Source organism: Leiobunum rupestre, chromosome 6 (assembly GCF_980474605.1).
Source record: "Leiobunum rupestre chromosome 6, qqLeiRupe1.1.hap1, whole genome shotgun sequence".
Taxonomy (NCBI): domain Eukaryota; kingdom Metazoa; phylum Arthropoda; class Arachnida; order Opiliones; family Sclerosomatidae; genus Leiobunum; species Leiobunum rupestre.
The window spans coordinates 10,099,726-10,113,754 of NC_143389.1; the positions used below are offsets into that span (position 1 = coordinate 10,099,726).

Consider the following 14,029-nt stretch of genomic DNA (forward strand, 5'->3'; position numbering starts at 1 on the left):
ACAATTTTTAAAAATAAATAAATTTTAAACTGAGTAACGCATTTTATAAAAAAAAAATACCTATACTCAGTAATAAAAATACTTTAATTTTAAATAACTTTAAATGTAACATTAAACATTCTCTAGGTGGCGATATTAAATTGCTTTTTTCTGTTCTCAATAGAAAGATAACGAAATATATTAGTTCTACTAAGATTTTTAAGTTTTGTATATTACGTTTCATTTTGTACTAAATAAAACATTTTATTGTTCGACTCAGCACAAATTAAACTTTAGCCTCGTTTTAACAAAAAATTACAATTTAGTAACTTATTTAAGAAATTAAGAAGCAATACATAATAATATAAATAGCACTAATTTTAAATTTCATTAACTTCAATGGCATTACTTTTAATTTTTAGATTTCATTAAAACTAGCGGGAAAAAGGAAGTATAAAATGCTTTTTACTAATATCAAAATTCATGTTAAATTTTCTGATATTTACAAACCTATATATTAAATAACTAAATTAAGTATTAGAATTAGAATAACAACCTTAAAACGAAAATTAATAAATAATAACTACCCTTATAAAATTTAAATGTAACATATCACCCCCCCCCCCCCCCCCCCCCACCTTTTTCAGCATAAGCTCCAAAGAAAAATATTGTAAATTCTCGAGCGTAAATTCCCTAGAAAAATAACAATGACGACGTCATAGGTCAGGAAAATGGGATGGAGCATGGACGCGTCCATCTCAATATCTCTGGCGGGAGCTAAGCCTCCCCAAACGGCCAGGCTGTCCGAAACTGATAATATTTTAAGGGAAACGACGTGGTTTTTCCAAATTGCAACACCACTGGTCGCTCATTCCTTGCCCAGTCAAACATCTCGAAACGGGTTGCCCCCCCCCCCCACCAACACAGTATATGGAGAGACCCCGGGAGGGCGCAAAGGAATTTCCCGTTTTCTAGGAAAATAGTTTAGCGCTTAACTGTATAGGACACGGCCGTTTACCAACGGTCACTCACTTTCTACCCTTCGCGGCTTGTAATTCGGTAGTATATTATTTCGTCACGGTAATCGGTATAGAGTGCAGGAATATACCACGTCCACCACGAGGGATAATTTCGAATTGAAGAATCCGATAATTGGAGTCTTATTTGTTTAACAACTTTCATTTTTGTCTAAAAAGTAAGTAATCTTAAGTATAATCTAAGTTCATTGGTATTATATTTGAAAACCCATTAAAAAAATAAAAAGCGCACATTTTAATTTGTAATATATTTAGATTTTTACTTTATTTCTAAAATTTTATAGAAAAGTTGTAACTAAATGTCTTTAATTATGCTTAAAATATTTTAACTTATTTCAGAATTTAACCGTAAATAAACAGTACTTTAATTACAAATTCATAATGGTTGATTTTTGAGTTTAGCTTTAGTCTTAGTCGATAATTCAAAATAACGGTCAAAAACGCCGCCGATCTGTTTAGTAAAATATTTTCGGCGGCGTAATCATCGGCCATTTTCGGTATGGAGATACAGGCTGGAAGATAGGCAATGCTGCCAGATTTCGATACCCCGAAAACGGCCAACTCTCTCAAATGTTTTCGTTTCAAAACGAAAATTTTGCGGCGTAGCTATCGACTAAGACTATAAACTATTATTTGCGTTTTTAAACCAATGGGTCTTCATATATCACAAACTTAAGTCATACAGTAAGTTAAGATTTAAAATTAGATAATTTTAAATCGGTTTTTAAAAGGATACGTAAGTCATTCGACAAGTTTACATTTCAACTGTAATTTAAAATTAAGCAATATTTTATTTAGTCGCTTAAATAATTCCGCGCTTCGTTATCATTTCAATATCTTTAAAAAGTATGATATAACTTAGCTAATAAAATATATTTGTCGACTTACTTTATCCTTTGCTTTAAGTATGGTTTACGTTTTTTCGTGTTTGTGTATTCTCTCCAAGGACTAACGCTTTTGTACTAAAATATCTTTGACTGAGTGCCAGACTAAACTAATATTTGGGAATTTTAAACGTAATAAAAGAGCTTTATGCAATTTTTAAACAATTTACTCTCACTAATAGTTTTACTGAAATCTCTTTACATCCTCTCAAGTTCGCTCTTCATTTTTTATCAGATGATGTAATATTTTTTTATGAATTTGGTACAGTATTTTTCCCGAGGGGCCGTTCACTCCCATGTTAAAGTTTGCATTCTCGATCGATTAAATCCGACAAAATCACGTTTTAGTTATTAACCCACAATTAAGTTGATTAAAACAAGAGTATACTGATTAAATCGCGATTAAACTATCTCTCTGAAAGTGTAACGTTTCAATTTCTTTGTTTTGACTTCATTACAGGGTTATAAAGAGCATGTGAGGGCAACGCAGTTCTCTATCAGTTTACAATTTGAAAACAATGGACCCACTCCCATTAAATTACATTTGTTCTATTTGCAAAACGGAAAGAACTTATTTGCTCAAACTTTTCTCTCACATGAAAATTTTGCACTGGCCGCAGCCCGGATTTAGCGTTACCTGTCCTGTTCCGCAATGTGCTTATACATTTAAAAATATCGAATCCTTCAGGAAGCACTTATATAGAAAACATCCAATTCATTTAAAAGACAATGCTAGATCAGATATCGTTGCCAATCTCGTTTCCCCAACCCCTGAGATTAGCGTAGATGACTTTAGCTTTGATGGGTTTGATAATAATAGTTTACAAAACGAAGAAGTTAGCCACGAAGATGCACTCGACATAGACAAGCTTAGAAAAAACGTCGTGTTATTTCTATTAAAAATTAGAGAGCAGCATCAACTTCCTTCTTCTGTTGCCCAGAATATAGCTAATGACCTAAGCGGGATTTTAGAAAGCTGCTTAGAGCTACCTAGATAAAACATTATTGAAAATCCTCATCTTGCAACTTCAGTAACTAGTATAATTAAAAGTGAGCACGTACTTAACGCGTATTGTAAAAAATCACTGAATCTAGTTGAGCCAGAAGAATTTGTCTTAGGGGTCAGAAAAATTAAAAAAAGAGAAATTAAAGATACAACTGTAATGGTACCAATAGGAAAAGTTATAAAAATGTTATTAAATCACGATGACATTTGGCAAGATATTATGGAAGATAAAGCTAGATTAAACAAGGAAAAGGTTTTGAATACAGATGTTTTAAGTGATTTTAGTGATGGCGAGGTTTTTAAAAGAAAGAGTTTTTTATATAACCCCATAAAAGACGTTATGTTACGGATTCAATTGTACTTGGACGAAGTGGAGCTTTGTAACCCATTAGGTGGAAAGAGAGGTTTAAACAAAATTACGTTATTATATTTTACAATTGGCAATGTCAAAGTCTATCGTCGAAGCAAACTCAGCCAAATCTTCTTGCTTAGCGCTTTTAAATACACGCATGTCTTAAAGTACGGCTATGACAAAATTTTAGAGCCAGTTATAAATGACTTAAAAATGTTGCAATCCGAGGGAATTTTCATTGAGAAACACCGAAAAGTTGTTAGGGGTTCAATAACAACAATATGTGCCGACAACCTTTCGGCTCACTGTTTCGGTGGTTTAACAAAACATTTTTCGAGCGGAAGAATTTGTCGTATTTGTATGGCAACCAAAGAGCAAATTTCTACGGAATTTAGCGAGGATAGCTTTATCTTAAGAACTGAAGCTGTGCATAAATACCACGTAGCGGAAGTAAAAAAAAACTCAGACAATGCAAAAATATACGGTGTTGTTAGAGATTGCCCATTTATATCTATACCTCACTTCAAATTTACCGAGTCATTTCCCCCCGACTTAATGCATGACCTATTTGAAGGCGTAATTCCCAAAATTATGAAATTGGTAATAACAGAGTTTGTAAAAAGTGGACTTTTTTCTTTAGACTATCTTAATTCTAAAATTGAATCTTTTCACTATGGTGAACTTGAGAGAGGAAATAAACCCGTACTAATTAGCAATAGAGTTTTAACAGCAGCGGGAAAAATATGCGGAAGTGCTTCACAAAAAAATGCCTCTTTTATATTTTTCCAATGATTTTAGGAGATATTGTTCTTTCTGAAAATAAACATTGGCAGCTTATAATATTATTGACTGAAATAGTTCAGATTGTTACAGCGCCGGCTATTTCAAAACATTGGCTTTCTTATTTAAAATACCAAATTTCTGATTTTTGCGAGGCACTTCAAGAACTATCTCCCACTAGTTTTATTACTAAGGTTCACTATCTTATCCATTATCCTCGGTTAATAGAGGAATACGGACCTTTAATTAGACACTGGTGTATGCGATATGAAGCTAAACACCAATATTTCAAAAATATGGCTTTCAAAGCTAGAAATTTTAAAAATATTGCCAAAACAATTGCTAATCGACATCAAAAATTATTATGTTGGTTACAAAGTGGTAGCCAATGTTTCGAAAATGATAATGATGAGGGCAAATGTAAAGAAATTGATATAAAAGAGTTACCGAGTGGTTTAAGAGATTGTATAGTAGATCGTTTTAGTTTAGTCGACACGGATGTTATAATGGAAACCAAATCGTTAATTAAAAATAGCGTTAAATATGCAAAAGACTTTTTTTTTATTTTCGATCTTATCGAAGCTGAGAATATTCCAATATTTTACAAAATTTTATACGTTTTGAAAATAAAAAATGAGTTGGTACTTTGTGTAAGATTATATCAAACTCACAGCTGTAATCAGCATATGGCATCGTATTCAGTGAAAGATATAAATACGTGGGAGCTTTTGACTCCGGGTACAGCAAAAATGTTTCATCCCCCAATACATTCATTTAAGTCTGGAGGAGAGGAATACGTCAAATTGCACCATTGGCTTTGCAAAGCTTAAAAGACTGATACATCTGTGTTTTTAAAATTTTTGTATAGCATGGCTGATAGCTATATGACATATCACGTAACATGTGAAGAGAGAAAGAAAATTATAAATGTTAATTCTACTTTGACAATCAAAGATTTAATGAACGAGATTGGAACAACGTTCCAAAAAGATGTATCTTTTTTGCAAATTTACCAAGAAAGTTGGTCGGATTGGATTGACCTAGAAACAACTGGTAGCCTCCCAGTAAACAAATCGAAACTGAAAGTTCAAGTAGTAGACCACGTTGGGCTAAAGCAAACATCAACCGAAGATGGGGCAGAGCAAAAGCCAGCCGAGTAAGTGTGACAAACAATTTTCCTTTCCTATCCATTTCTCATATTTAAAACAATTAAGCTTATAAACTAATAATACAATTCACAATTCTAAAGGCCGGAACGAGATGAAACTACTATGGAAATTGATGTTGGCATAGATTTAAATTCACCGCACCAAAGAAATTCTAACGAAGTATCTGAAGATATGGAATCTGGCTTACGGGACCGTGACGAAGGGGAATTGCCCCTTAAGTACTCAATTCCGAACTTCTCTAATGAAGTTGAACAATTGATTAGAAGCAAAGATAGGACCCTTTTTGGAAAAAAGTACCGTGGGAAAATTATCTCTGCCATTTACGAAGACATGAGAACTCACGTATTGTAAGTTATATAGATTCAATACCCGCCTGATAATATTAGAATATGTTAATATTTATTTTTTGAAGGTATCCAACAAAAGACGAATATCAAAAGATTGGAATGTTATTGGTGGCGAAACATCCATTTCTGGCTGACCCGAAACTCAGGCCGAAACACGTAAGTTAACTAACTCCTCATAAAAATACTATTTTAAATCTATTTATATTTCTAAGATATAAAACATCTTTTTCTTCGGACCAATATAAACTAATCAATATTTATGTATTTTTAATTTGTATTAGGCTAATTGGGTTTTGGCAATAAGACAAAAATTTCGACACGAACGGATGCCTTTGACCAAACTTAAGAAAGTTATCGAAATGAAAAAGAAGTTCGGTTCATGCCGAAGTCTAGGAAAAGAGAAAGCGACTTCCAAAGAAAATGAGTTAAAACAAATCACAAAACCAAGAATATTACATGTAAATAGACTATTATATTTTTTTCTCTTTATGTCTCAATAAAATTATTATAAAATAAATTTCAGCTTCAAGACCTTTCGCATGCGGAAGACGACAACAGCATTAAAGAGCACCTAAAACTCTTGTGTAATGAGTTAAAACACAGCAAAATTGACCAAAGTTTAGTAAATGAAAAAATGACTAAAACGTTCAATTTCCGTCAAAAATTTTCAATCCAAAAAGATATTTCAGAAATTCTTGAAAAATTTCCAGCTTTAGCAAAGGAAAATGAAGTAAAGACGTGGCTTTTATCTAAATATAATTAAGACTGTATAAAATATAATATATAATATATTTTCTTCTATATAATAAAATATATTTTATATCATAACGTAATATATTTTATACTATACAAAATATTTTACAGTTAATCGAGGAACTCGCACGAATTTGTGGAAAATCAAACGGCTTGGATATAAATCACACCTTTATAAGTCACATGACTCAAAAAAAAAAACAAAATTTTAGAATTAGCGAAAAAAAAATCATCTAAAAGCAAAGCAATTCTCGAATTATTGGAAAAGAAGAAAGATATTGAGTTACAAAGCGAGTTTCATGGTAAGATAAATACCACGGGTAAGATTGGAATCCAAAATTAATTTGTTTTTAATTTTACTGAGCTAGAAGTAGATGCGGCAATTTTGCTTTTTTGCACTCTGTTTTCGGAAGATTCTGATCTTTTGTACATCAATGAGGTAAATATTTGTTTCGTAAAATTATTTACGTCAATTAATGGTTTGAAAAAATTCTAAAAGTTTTACTTCAATTGAAATTTTTTTTAAGCTTTTTGGGGATAGGCGTCAAAAAAACTTGTGTTTTTAGAAAATAGTGTAAGGAAATTAAAATACCAGTATTTATTTAAGCCTTTTGTACAATTGTTCATCTTTGGTATATTTTTTGCAATTGCGCCGGCAAGTTCATTTTTAGACTGAAGAATACTTTCTGCTAAACTGGTGATAACATAAAAAAATACCGCACAAGCGCAGTAAAAATTATATTTCAATGACAACAATTAAAATAGGCTAGAAAATGCTGGTCATTTCATCGACTCTGCTTACATCTTATATATATTTTTTAAAAAGATTTAGTTTACTTACTCCGGACACTAAGTTTTAACTAAATGTAACCCGTAAAGTGTAAATAATTTCATTAAATGATTAACCCTTGAAAATTATCTTTTATTTAGACTGAACAAAAACATCCAACACCGACGCTTTTTTTTTCTGAAGATGATGTATTCAAATCGGATATCATTTTAAGAATTGAAAGCCACGTTTTTTATATTACAAACATAAGAAAAGGAATTATATGTCTTTTCGCGGCCTACTACGTATTTCAGCTAGAATATCCAAAGAAGTTAAAGAAAACTCTCGAATATTTCCAAAAAGTAATTTTTGGCCTAGATTCTAAAAATATTTCGATTTCAGTTTGCAATGTTGTTAAAAAATTAGATTAGCAATAGAAAAAGGCAATTCTTAAAAATAAAATCTTTTCGTAAATATTTGTATTGTTATTTGCATTATTAGTATACATACTGTATTTAATTTAAATTAAAAAGTGTAATAAGGTCGTTAATTAAAAGATTTTCTAAGGAGCAAATCGTTTTGGACTATAGAACCGTCGAGGGCTTTAATAACGAACCCATTATGGTGAGAATATAAAACCGAAGATCATTAACTTACGGGCCCTTGACAGTGCTATTTAGAACCGTAACGGGTTACACAATGGAACGTTAATGGTGTCAAGCAGAACGTTGTAGCGTGCCCATACGAACCCTTGGCAGTGCCATTCAGAACCGTCTAGGGTTCCGCAATGGAACGATAATGGTGTTATTTAGAACCGTAAAGGGTTACAGAATGTAACGTTAATGGGGCCATGCAGAACCTAGAAGCGTTCCCATAGGAACCGTTGACAGTGCCATCCAGAACCGTCTAGGGTTCCGCAATGGAACGATAATGGTGCCATATTGAACCGTGAAGCGTTCCCATGGGAACGCTTGACAGTGTTATTTAGAACATATTGAACGACAAGAAAAGAGGCTTTTGTAGTATATTTCCTCCTATATTTACATATTGGAATTTAATTTAACGTATTGAAGGTAGAGTATAGAGATTTTGTAGTATTTACTACCTACATTTGTATTTTAGAAAACTATTTTAACATATTGAACGCCAAGAAAAGAGGCTTTTGTAGCATTTTTCCTCCTATATTTACATATTGGAATGTAATCTAACGTATTGAAGGTAAAGTATAGATATTTTGTATTATTTTACTACCTATATTGGCATTTCGGAAGTATTTTTTAACGTGTTGAATGTAGAGTATAGAGAGTGTTGTAGTATTTTTCTTCCTACGTGACTACACCGGAAACGTATCTGTGTTATTCGCTTTAGTAATCAAGCCGACTCTGAACATATGTTTTACTCTTTATTCTACGAGGTTTAAACATACACCATTTCAGTACATTCTTAACTTATTCCATACGCTATTTAAAACACATGCGATAAAGATAACGAGGAAACAAGTTAACTCCGAACATATATGTTATGCTCTATACGTGAAGGATGCTGTAAGCTTAAATTCATAATGGTTAATGTGTAGTATTTTTCTACCTTTTTACATTTTATAGTATTTCTTTATCTATATTTGTGTATCGGAAATGTATTTTAACGTATCGAACGTAGAGTAATTTTTTTATATTTTCTGTATATATTTGCGTATCAGAGTTGTGTGTTGTCGTATTAAAAGTAGAAAAAGGAACTTTTCATAGTGTTATTCTACCTATTTACATATCGGAAATGTATTTATATTTTACCGTATTTAAAATATAGGTAATTGTTTTTATTGGCTTGACTTAAATAAAGCGTGAAAGTTATTAGTTTCAAAATGATATTTACAAATCTTATCCACACAAATTTAATTTAATTTTAATTTTAGTGTTTTATAGTATCTTTCTGACTATATTTGTGTATAAGAATTATATTTTACCGTATTTAAATAGTAATAAAAGCGAATTGAAAGTTTGAAGAAAATATGAATTTAGTTCGTAAATAAAATCCTTTTATAGTACTTTGAAGGACTCTTAATACGTTTTCAACTTGAATAAAATTAAAAACAATAATCTAAGATACCCTTTAAAGTTAAATTCCTTTAGAGTTTATCAGTAAAACCACTTACTTTAAGTATTTTTTCAATCCTTATACCTATATTTACATATTGGAATTGTTACAAAAGGTTCTTTTAAACGTAACTTAGTACATTAATTAAGTATTTTTAATTTACCGTAATTAAAATATAGGTAAGTGGTTTTTATCTTAATTTATACCTACGGAAGGGATAAATAAATTATAGCAATAAATTTTTGGAGTTTGGGGATGGGTGGAAAAAAATAAGGCTCTTCGTTTTTCCAACTGCTTTTCTGATGTACCCAAAAATGGACCAAAATAGACCAACAGTACCCTTAAAACGACCAAAGTCACCATTTTCGGCCCTATGTACCCCATTTCGGACCAAAAGTACCCCAAACTGGACCTATTAGCTTTATTGTAATGTTAAACTCCCATAGAGATTCCCCTAAAAAGAAAAAAACTTGCGGTCCAATTTTGATTACATGAATTATTTCGGAGAGGGAATCCATGTTTAAAATTCAAATTAACCGCGCCCCCGGGCAATCCGCGCCTCCCAGGTAATCCGCGCACGCGCGCGCGAACACTATCTTCCCGCCTAGGTTATCAAGTATCATACAACTTACATAATTTCAACTTATTTCGTACGATAAAACGCGATCGAGATATTCGTTTTAAGAAATTCTCGTGAGATAGAGTCAAGTTCCAAGCGTACTACAATGATATTAAAATGAAGTTTAAAAATATTTCCATTCTACGTCATTTTAACAACGAATATTCCATGACGTCAAAACACTCTTAAATTCAAATTAACCGCGTCCCCCCGGGTAATCCGCGCCCCGGGAAATCCGCGCACGCGCGCTATCTCCCAGGTTATCACTTTTTACATCATTTCAACTTATTCCGTACGATAAAACGTGATAAGATATACGTTCAAGTGTCACTCGCGATAAGCTTAGATATATGAACAAGCTGGCCTGAACACAATATGTTGATATACGAAAAAACAAATCGTCGCGAGAAATATCATAAATACATTGACTTTTCGATGATTTTACCCCCATTTCACCCCTTAAATCCCGGACCCCGATCCCGAACCCAACCCTGACCCCGACCCCGGGATCGGCGTCTCGCCCTTACATTCATTCTACTCGTCATAATGGTATTTTTCTGGTCTCGCGTAAAAACGTTTAGACGTTTGAAGGTTGAGTGTTGTTTTTTGACGCGCGTTGGTGGAAACCAAGCTCGAGGCTACCGAGATAATCGCAAATAAGTGCCAAAATCCCAACGGCCGCAGACTTATTTAACAGAGTGTACATTGGTGCCAATTAAAGCCCCAAAGAATTACCGCTTTGCTGAAGATTCAATCGCTTTAACAAAGGCCAAAGAAGAACTGCGAAAAATGAAAGATTCAATCACCAAATACCCCAAGACATTTTTTAAGAATATGGCGAAGAGACGTTAACCGGAAAAATTCATTTTGGCAAATGAAAGAACGAAATTTACTAGATTTTGTCAAATAGCCTGTGCCGATGAATCAATTTTATTGTTATTGACTTATTATTTTATGTAGAAATACATAACACCGTTTATTGTATTGCTTCATTTAATCAATATTTTGGGGGTATTCTGGGGTATTTTTCTCAATGGTAGTTGTGGTTGGTAACCTTCAAAGCGGCCATTTGTGTTAGGTTTAAGTCTCCGTATTATGTTTTCCTATAGGTACCCATACTGCCAAGCAACATACGGCTGAAATGCCTTATGTCGGTAGCATTTGTTGCTTACTTGGAACACAATGCCACCAAATTCAAAACGAAGAACCATCTGAAGCTGTAACATTTATCTATTTAAACTGATGCGTTGAATCGACCTACTTCTGTTAGGCATCCAATATTTCTAATTAAAATACATAATAAAATAAAAAGTCGCTTAGTTCAACACAGCCTTTCAGCTGGAGTAGGCCTAGCCACGCAATTCAAACATTTGCAAAATGGCACATCATTCTCTTCATATTCAGGGTCCGGTTTGAAGGAATTTCAGCTTTTTTGCTTGAGTGTGAATGGGACTGCACGAGCAAACGCAGAATTTCTCCAATACACACTTAGAAATTCCGTTCCATTAGAGCGAAACGGCGAGTCTCTTTAGTTATTTTGAAATGCGGAAGTAAATGAAATGTTTGAAAAGGAACTAATGCAATAACCCTTTTATTGTCATTATTTGCGGACACGTACATGTACGAAAGAAAGGCAATGCGGAAACCTACAGGGATTGCGTGTTAATGAACGCCAGCCGCTGCGATTCTATTGTTGGAAAACGCTTACCTGCAACGAAAGTTTTAGGTCTCGTATAAAATAATTTTGGATAAAACACATATTTCACGAAAATTTACTTTGATTGAGAGTTTTGTCCCAGCTAATGTACTCAAATAAATTGTACCGGTGTTAAAAGTTAGTCAGACTTTATTGAGATAGCTTACCTTTTCAGATAGAAAAATCATAAAAAATTTACACCTTGCCCTTAGGCTACACGGGGGAAGGTAATTTGTACCGGTTTCCACCTTTTTTTGTCGGGACTGTTTTGGTTGACGAAAATAAGCTAAGTAAAACCATGATAAATATAAAGAACACAGAATGTTAAAAGTCTCTGGAAAACTGAACAGCTTGAATTGGTGTGTGCTTTAATCTTGAGCAATCTGTTGTAATGCAAATTGTGAAAAATATTTATATCCATCAATATGACTTCCTCATATTATGCAAGAGCTGTGGTTGCGAAAGTTACCCGACTTCTCTTAAGGCTTAGTCGCTCATTTTCACACAGATCATAAAAGAGATTTGGCATACTTTGATGGACATACGTTTACTTTCAAATGGATAGTTACTTAAATTTTCCCCTCGGCACTACAGCTGCCCTACTAACGTCGTTGAATGTTTCAAACTCGTTTACAATTCTCAATTTACCCGGCCTGAGAATCTTCACAATATAAGACGGTTGGGACGTAAAGCAACAAAAAATTAATGGCGCATTGTAGTATTTTACCTTCCGAAAAAACTATACGTTGTAGTTTACCTTAAGAAAATATAAACGTAGTATTTTATCTTAAGGAATAATAAACAAACTATTGGTGTTAATAAGCCTTTCTATAAAGTCATTACGCTTGCCGAACTTGTTTTCATGTATCGCTTTCGTCACGAGATACGTAGGAGTTCAGTTCAGTTTTGAAGGCTAGATCTTTATAAAAAGGGCGACTCGTCCAAATTTAATTCGTGTCTTCTTCAACAACTTCAACTTGTTAAAATGTTCCACGCGCTCTTTCATATTTTAGCGTCAAAGGCTTGCGAATTTTTTTATTTATTGGAGCACGCGCGAAATCGCTCGAGCCCGTTTACGCTAAAATATCAAGACGCACGTGGAACTTTTTAACAAGTTGAATAAGACATATATAGAGTTTATGCTAGCGTCTATTGGCTATGATAGTTGAACGTGTCGTCTACGTCACGAGTGACGCGCTCGATACATCTAAACAAGAAGGCAAATGTTACTTTATAGAAAGGCCTATTACTTATAAAAATATTAGATAAATAATGTTGATTTTCATTTAAACGATAAATTCAGATCCGCACCCCTAATTAAAAATGTATTTGTCAATTGGTACCAAATTTTGTTTTGCGAACATAAATTTAATGTTTGAGGTGGATTAGTAGTAATAGCCCCTCCCGGTACTTCTGGAACCTCATTACCAGTAACTAGTACTGGATTGCACTCTCCGAATATAGTCGTTACATCCACCTGTAGTTGCTTACCAATTACGACCACTCAAAATTTGAATACATCTAGTGTAATCCCCACGGGAATGCATCTCATACCCACCAGTTTAATAGCCTCGATGCAACAGCAAATATTAGATTTGTAGACTCAATAAGCCCAATTAGCAAGTTTAACGTCCAACCAAAATAATTGCAAAATTATAGTATCAAATCTGGTTAGTCAACCGTCACTAAATGTTGGGCAAAGTTCATCAATATAGTAGTAATATTTCGAAGAGGTTAAATATAGGACCACCCACCTTCTACAATAGTTCGCAACTTGGTCAGCAAGGCATAACAACCAGTGTAAATATCATATCAAACCCGGTCATGTCTCAAGTAGGAAAAAGTAGGGCGAGGGGGTAGCCACTTAAGAAATATGGTGTACAATTAGCAAGAAATCAAAATAATTATTTCCTAGAATTCCACAAGTAATATAGGAAATATTAGAAATCTCGAGAAATCCAGAGAAATATTGGAAATATTTGAGAAATACTGGAAATAATTGAGGGATATTTGGAAATCAGAGATCTGGTGTACAATTTTATCCAATTGGCTACCCCCTCGTAGTAGGGGCCACTCGCATATGGCTATGAGTACTCCACCACCCGGTTGGATGCCGAAAATAAACCTGCCCGAATTCAACGGGAAACTCTCTGGGCTAAGCGTAAAGGATTTTCTCTTGAGGGCGAAACAGATATTAGCTAGTGTGGGGGTACCGGAGGCTTCTTTTGTATCGCACTGGATCCCGGCAATGCTATTGAGCCCCGCGTTGGAATGGTGGCTGGCGTTAGAGCCGAAACCCCCTCAATTTTCAGATTTTGAAGTATTAGTAAAGAAAGAGTACGTGTTTCACGTAAATGACGAAGATTTGTTGGATCGTAGACAGAGATTCAACTAACCTGTTAGGGATTACGTAGATGCCATGAAAGAATTTTTCTTCAGTTAAATACACCGTTAAGTTTGGTTTCCCAAGCCCAGTACATTTTTAGAAATTTGCTGTCCTATTTGAGAGATCCTGTAGCCGTCAAGGGGGAATAAGACCATCTA

At 33.7% G+C, this 14,029-nt stretch overlaps 1 protein-coding gene across 1 annotated transcript; it reads left to right on the forward strand.

Moving 5' to 3' along the window:
• The first annotated feature begins 1,987 nt into the window (after nt 1-1,987).
• Nucleotides 1,988-6,544, forward strand: LOC149939241 (sterile alpha motif domain-containing protein 3-like). Its single transcript, XM_090179074.1, has 7 exons — nt 1,988-2,032; nt 2,361-2,439; nt 5,427-5,554; nt 5,620-5,710; nt 5,836-6,012; nt 6,078-6,284; nt 6,419-6,544. Exons 2-7 carry the CDS (start codon nt 2,419-2,421, stop codon nt 6,542-6,544), a joined length of 750 nt encoding a protein of 249 aa, XP_090035200.1. The 5' UTR covers nt 1,988-2,032; nt 2,361-2,418.
• Nucleotides 6,545-14,029: the final 7,485 nt, after the last annotated feature.

Coding starts and splice junctions, on each gene's coding strand:
- LOC149939241 (XM_090179074.1), top strand. CDS start 2,419: ATGGACCCACTCCCATTAAAT. Junction 5,555..5,619: donor GACATGAGAACTCACGTATT/GTAAGTTATATA, acceptor TATTTTTTGAAG/GTATCCAACAAAAGACGAAT. Junction 6,013..6,077: donor CAAAACCAAGAATATTACAT/GTAAATAGACTA, acceptor AATAAATTTCAG/CTTCAAGACCTTTCGCATGC.